At 42.0% G+C, this 7,300-nt stretch overlaps 1 protein-coding gene across 1 annotated transcript; it reads left to right on the plus strand.

The window, feature by feature from the left end:
* Positions 1 to 740: 740 nt before the first annotated feature.
* LOC141011933 (uncharacterized) lies at positions 741 to 7,013 on the plus strand. Its single transcript, XM_073485290.1, has 9 exons — positions 741 to 886; positions 2,259 to 2,532; positions 2,624 to 2,676; positions 3,041 to 3,179; positions 5,208 to 5,326; positions 5,402 to 5,582; positions 5,781 to 5,864; positions 5,950 to 6,045; positions 6,124 to 7,013. The coding sequence occupies exons 1-9, from the start codon at positions 741 to 743 to the stop codon at positions 6,463 to 6,465; spliced, it is 1,434 nt and encodes a 477-aa protein (XP_073341391.1). The 3' UTR covers positions 6,466 to 7,013.
* The last annotated feature ends 287 nt before the right edge of the window (positions 7,014 to 7,300 follow it).

A 7,300-nucleotide genomic window follows, 5' to 3' on the forward strand; every position in this document is an offset into this window, starting at 1 on the left:
GTTCTCGCTGCTTGATGGCAGCATGGCCTCAGAAATCAGGAACAAGTTCTACTGCATTTTTTAAAAAATGATCACAATGAAAACAGTGTAAGTCTCCATTAATGATTTAAAATGGGCGGTCTTCCATTTGTTAAAAAAAATATAACATACACACAATTTATTCAGAATATGTACATATGTAGAGTAAATTAATAAATAAAAACATGTAGTTGCAGAATGGGAATAGATAACAGCCCTTGCGTATCAATTTAGTTGAATAAAAAGATGAGAAACAACAACAACAGCTATAAACAAACATGTCTTACTCACATGACGTGACATGAAAGCGTGACATGAAAGCGGTACTATGTCGTGGACTTGCACACCTCTTTCTGTTGAGGATAATGTTATTGAGATTCAAACAGGTTGTTCACATGCTGTGATCTAATAATAGCTCAGTGTTGGTGTGTGACAGTGATTCAGAAGAAAAGAAGTGACTGTTCGAGGGCTCGCTGTTGTCTCCTGGGCGGAGCAGGGCTTGTCCTCCACACAATTGCCGTCAGTATGTTCAACACATTCCTGTTAAGATGGAATGTGGGAAAAGGAAAAAGCCACTGCCCAGATAAAACCAATCATCCAGTAAAACCAGTTTAGCAAGCCTGTTGTGTTACACAGCTAATCACATATTGAACAGGTGTAAGCTGTCTAAGTAATTGTTCTGCCACAGTTCATGCCAACATGTCTGTGTCTGTGTTGCTCCAATGCCTTGGTTGACAGGTTCCTACCCCAAAGGCCGAGGGGGCAGGGGACCCGGACAGAGAGGGGGCAGGGAGTGGGCCTGTCAATGGATGGAGGTGGTAAAGGAGGACAGGGAGGGAGAACCTGTCGAGAGGCGACGACTACAGAGGTACGTAGACCTGCGTGTCATTCAGCAACCAGCCTTTGATTTGAATCAGCGTTTGAGAGACAGGCTCTGATTACCTGCTGCTGCAGGGAGGAGAGGTCCGGGTGAAATGATGGTCCTGGTACTTTTCTCTGCTCAGTCTACGTTGACAGTAAATGTTTTTCTGCTCCATTAGGCAGATATCTGTCAGCATGTCACACCTCTGGGTTCACATCTACTGCTTATGTGCTAAAAGACCTGTAGTGACTCTCAGTTATACAGTACAGTGCTGACTCAGGGATCAACCTCTTTGACTGAGCTGGACCGCAACAGCTGGTCCATCACTATGAATGCATGTTGTGTGGCAAAAACCCAAAACTGTATTTTAAATTTTGGTTTAAATTCCAATAATCACAAAGATGCAAAGTTGTTGAATTGTATGAAAGGTGTGAAATGTGTAACTTTGTGAAAACTGACTAGATTTCAATTTAATGTCAATTTGAGAGTGTCATAAAATGATTTGTTGAACTTTAATCTTAATAAGGGGAAAAATTCAGGGACGATTTATCCCAAAATACGACCATTCTTATTATTTTTTCAAGTAATACTACAGTATTACTACTCTACCTTGAGGCTGCGCTAATCTTAGCATCTTAACAGTCTTATTTCCGTGACAGTTTCTTTCCTTTGCCTCCCCAAATAAAAACAACTAATGGTATTTCCTGTAATTTTCAGTTAACCAGTTCTCACTTTGGTTGTTACTGGTTTAGTATGAGAACACATACAATGAATTTGACTCAGTTTACACAGACACTGACATACAGCTAGAAGTGAGGACAACAACAACAACAACAACAAAACACAAATAGGGTGAAGAATGATAAAAAAGGAATAAAATTGTGAATGTTGAGACACGTACTGTGCAACAGCATGTGAAAAGAAAGCAGTTGTGTGTACAGTCTATTAAAAATACCACAAACAACATCACAAGAGTATACAACTTAACTCAGTATACTGTACAAGTCAACTGTAACATGCAAACAGAGAGAATAAATACTGGATAAATATGTGAACATACTGTGAATGGATTGTATTAACTCATGTCTATATACGTCATATACAGCCTGCAGAATTTATGTTGACAAATTATTGACAAATGATGTACACCGAGCAGAATATATATTGACAGTGACAATGCATGATGTTATGTGCATGTTTAAAAACTGTGAGTACTTTTACTTTTGGTACTTTAAGTATACTGTTGTATACTGATGCTAATACCATACTTTTACTTCAGTACAAAAATTAAACAACTGAGTATTTCTACACTGTGGCATTGCTTCTTTTACTTAAGTGTAAGATCTGAGTAGTTTTTCCATCTGTCACATTTCTCCAGCAGTTCAAACCAAACACCAGCTGTTCATCAGCCACAGGAAACATCTTGGTCACAGACTCTGAGGACTCTGAGGACACTTGGACCCAGGAAAGGCTGGTACAGTTTAGCTGTAGCAGGTGTAGTGTGGTCGGTCTGCCAGGTGGAGGCGCCGCTGCACCCCTCTCTGTCACCAGTGGACGTGTGCCGGAGGCTCCTGTGGGTGTGTTTGCTGTGGATGGCTGTGGGAGTTTGTGTCCATGCCCTGAAGTGCTGCCTGCGGCCAGGACAGAACCAGGTGAACGCAGCCACATGAACTGAATCTCACTCTATTCTGTTGGTGCATTTAATCGCATGATGTTTATTCAGTGGCTTTGCTTCAATTCAAGGGGGAGCCTCCACTGAGGACGCAGGAGGAAAACAGGAATAACCTGTATTCATGGTGAGACTTCCTTTGACAGTCATTCTTCTATAGTTTGATATCAAATGTGGCCATTTTTTTTAAAGCAGAGACAATGAGGCATGAGACGTACCTTATAGGCCAGATTTTACTGCCATGTTCATTATTTCAACACTCCTAGGGGAACCACAAGTGTCTCAACACACCTGTTTGCTATCTGGTGGTTTTTGCCATCTATGGACCTAACTGGCTAACTGCTGTTTGAAAAGTACATTCCCACACGTCTCAAGATGCTATAAATATTATCTTTATATCAATGTTGTATCAAAAATTGTGACAAATCACCACAGAGTATTGAATCAAAAATTCACAATGCATGCACACCATCATCTCCTTGTTTCTCCAGGACGCCCCCATCGAGGAGCCCGGGCCACGTCGTCCCTCTGGCCCTCGTCCTGGCCGACAGCCTGCTGCTGTGTGTGCTTCAGGAGCCCCTGTCGGACCCCAGTGTGCCCCACATAAAGACTCTCCTCTCCAGGCTGGAGGTAAGAGGGAGGAAACCACCTTAAAAAAGCAGAATACCCTCCCTTTCTCTCTCTCTCTCTCTCTCTCTCTCTCTCTCTCTACCACACACAGCAGCCTGCAGCGATACCTGTCATCTCTTGTGTTTCCAGTCGCTCTCTGCATGTAGATCAGCGTAAAGTCTTTGCTGGTGATATTACAGAGATCAGACCACGCACTCAGGCATACACAGATATTCTAGCCCCGGGCAACACACACACACAGTCACTGAGCTGCTGTCGTCTGCAGTCTGAATTAACTAGATTGTGTCAGACGAAAGCAATTTGAATGTTTTGTCTCCTTATGCATTTCCTGTCTGCACTGAATGTGGCTCTGTGACAGCAGAGTCAGTCAGCCTATATTATTTATTGGGTTTTTTCTAATTATAACGAACATCACATATGAGTAAAATGGCCTCTTCAGGTAGCAAATACAGTATACCATCAGTTGACGAGGCAAAAATAAACACATGGTAATTAAAACAGGTGAGTATACACACCATGAGAAGCTTTAAAGATCTACACTCCATGAAGCTCCTCCAGAAATAGCCTGTTAGTCATATTTTATAATATTTTAAGCATTTATAATGTACTACTAATAAGCATGATGCAGACAGTCACAGTGCCCTGAGGTCAAATCCTGGAAACTTGCCCACACTTTCTTTTCTGACTTAATTCTAGCTGCACCTGTAGGTCAGAATATCTGGTTGTGCTGCACTTCATGACTAAAATATCTCCAAGATTAATGTCTGAAACCAGCTGCAACTTGCTGTGAGCTTAATGCTTAAATGTGCTGACATGCTGGGCCAAGAACACGACCTTTCCTTCTGGCACCGGCCTCGGGCTAAACTCACCATGAGCCTTACAGCATCAAAAGGCCAACTTGAAAGCTTTAAACTTTTTGTCTTGTTTAAATCAAATTCCTCCTTCTAATGATTGTGTTACAAGCTAATGTGTTATATAACTGTCCTGTGTTGGGGTTCATAGTTTCTCATGTTTTTTAGATTCCTTCTTTTTTAAAATTATTAATCAGGATCATTCTAATGTGTTTTGTCATTTGTAGGAAAATGTATCTTCAGATGTTTGCATCTGTAGAGCAGATGTGTCAGTGGAGAATGGATATAAAAAGCAACGAGCAGATTCCAGCACACTGTCTTCATCTCTTAAAGTTTTTATATGACAGCATTACGCACAAATTACAGAAGAATACTTCTGGCGGATGTATTTATGTGTACGTGGATGAGGTGCTGCACAGACACATGCTGCATACATTTTGCAGAGTTACTTCAAAGTGGGGATGTTTCTAACGACTGATTTAAACAGAAGTTCAAATTTAGACTTGTTGACTCATTTAAAAAGAAGAGAAACGGCACAATTTAATCTATACGGTTAAACATTGTTTTATGTTGTGTATATTAGCCTACAATCAAGACATTCGTAACTCGTGATGCTTGTTTGTTATATAGCAACATTTAACTTGTAAGATTTCAGTGAAAATTACGTCAGTATATAATTTATATGTGTACATTAAGAAAATAATTATCATAAGTTTAACTGACTAGTGTTTCTGTGCTGACTAGCCAGGGTGTCAACGTTTACTTGACTAGTCGTGCACATCCCTCATTTAAAGGTGCAAAATGTAAGAACTGGCCACAATTCAGACAAATAGGGTGCAGCATTCACCAGATTAACCGCTAACTGTAGCTGCCGTTAGCATTTAAGCTCAGTTAACTGTGCAGCTAGCTGTCGTATTAGCTGACTCTGCCCTGACTGGGAGCTCGGAGCACCGGGGGAGCGCTGGTGATGTTCACTACTTGGCACGCTAACTTCAATAGATATCCATGCAAGAGAAAACATTGGCCACTTTGACATAACGTCAAAACTGTCAAAAACATTGTTTTTTCACAATGGGTTGATCATTTTAGTTGATCAATTCAATATTGCACCTTTAAAGTATCTACTAAAAACCCACAAAACTCACAACTCTCTCAAATCCACTCATTTTCACTGCAGTCAGTGTCTCACTCGCTCAAGAAGGCCGATATCAGGTCAGAAGCGACACCAGAGGAGGTGGACCAGCACTCGATACTGATGGACAAAGTGAAGCTCATCTGCAACTACCTGCAGCAAAGGTGAGGTTCAACATCTAGTGTACGTGCCATCTTCCTTCTTCGGATGGATTAACTTCACACACTCCTCTCTGATAGGATGAGGTCACTGTATAGACTCGTCCAGGTGCAGGGGGATTTTGAAGCCAGTGTGAAGGACATGCTGGAGGGCCTCGATGGCCTCTGGGCTCAGCTGGAGGAGCTGCACACGAGGGTCACGCTCACCAAAGAGGGGAGTCGAGGCCACAGGGACCTGGCCTCGGCCCAGACAGACGCAGAGGTAAGCGGGTGTGGAGGTCTGTCTGCAGCTCTGTGGGACTGGCTTTATCGTGTTAGATTTGTTTTTTTTCCCAAAGTTAAGTTAGGTCTGCAACAACAACAGTTGTCTTCTTACTTTAAGTTTCTCATAAAATCTTGCAGATTACATTAACATTTGCCTCTGAGTGGTGTTTTTAATACTCTTATGTATTTGGTAAAGGCTTTGCTCACAGTCTTGGGTCACTACAAGAACAGACTTCAGTGCTGCCAGACTCATCTGAAGGACAGCACACAACTTCTGCAGGTAGAGCTCCCCTCATGCTATAAAAATCCACTTCTGATATTTTCTGCTGTCCTCACTCAGAAATCCCCCCTGCCTTGTTCCACAGGAGTTAACCTGGAGTCGCACTCACATAAGCAACAGTGTGAGCAGTGGCGGTGAGTCAGTCTGGCCAGAGCTGTTGCTTCAGTCCAACATTGAGCAGGTACGCTAAACAAACAGCTGAATGATGTTTATAGGTTTAGAAACACACCAGGACTAAAATCTCCGCTCTCTTTCACAGTTTGACAAGGTGCAGGAGAGTTTCCTCTCCGTGGAACAACAGACCGCTACGTTCCAGGCCCACCTGCAGGGACTTGGAAAGGGGGATCAGGAAGGACATGCAGGGCCCCTCGCTCACGCTAACGGGGCCAATTCACGCTCAGACTCTCCACAGTCTTCCCTCCACAGCAGACGTACAAGTGATGCGTCACTGGAAAACTCAACCTCCGCGTCCATATCTGTCTCCTCAACAGATGCAGACGTGGAAACAGAAACAGAGACGCCTCTCTCACTGTGTGAGAGGTCGGCTCTGCACTTCTCCTCCACTATCGGTCGTCTGCGTAAATCAGGAAGGAGGAAGTGACTTTTATTGAACTGCACAGATTTTGTACATAGGAAGCTATTAATTAACAAGAGAGAATATTTTCAAATGTTGATCATTTGCTGGTTGGCTTAAAAAAATATTATTTATTGCTTTCTGTGCTTTGATTTTTCATTTCAACGAAAGTGTGAGCAAGAGCAGCTTTTAATTTAGAGAATATTTCAAACACAAGGGGGCACACTTTCACCAGCTATTACAGGCAAAAAACAGACGCTTCACAGCACCCATTCAACATACTGTGTCATTCTGTCAAAGCCTTTATATACCGTACAGTCATCTCAGATCTCTGTCTGTGCTGACGGACCGTGGCCCTGACCTTTTCCTTTCAATCAGCTTTATAGGAGGAGAGTTTTGGACAGACTTCTCAAACACATGGCTCATAAATGTGTTTCTTCAAGATCAGAACAGTCAGCCACGACTTGACTTGTGTGTGATGAATAAGATCCAGGCATATATTTCAGACTTTGTGTTTTAGTGTAACTTAATATCATTTAGTGATTAATTATTAATCACATCCTGTTTGTACTTTAAGAGAGTAATGATGCATTTTTCAATTCGTGCTACTTTGAAACTGTATCCAATGTCTGTGGAACAAATGTTGTTAAAGTAAAAAAATGTTTTTTACATCAATCCAAGATTTTAAGAAATATGTTCTAATGTGCAGGAGGTTACAGGTTACCAAACCTCAGACTTTTTTTCTTTTCCAGAAATATTTTTCATTCTGTCTCCCTCTATCAGACTGAGTGGCCGCGATGACTTGAGCCCTTCAAAGCAGGGATTTTAGTTTGAGGGCAGAGGGGGGGAGAGGAAGGTAGAA

Source organism: Pagrus major, chromosome 2, assembly GCF_040436345.1.
Source record: "Pagrus major chromosome 2, Pma_NU_1.0".
Taxonomy (NCBI): domain Eukaryota; kingdom Metazoa; phylum Chordata; class Actinopteri; order Spariformes; family Sparidae; genus Pagrus; species Pagrus major.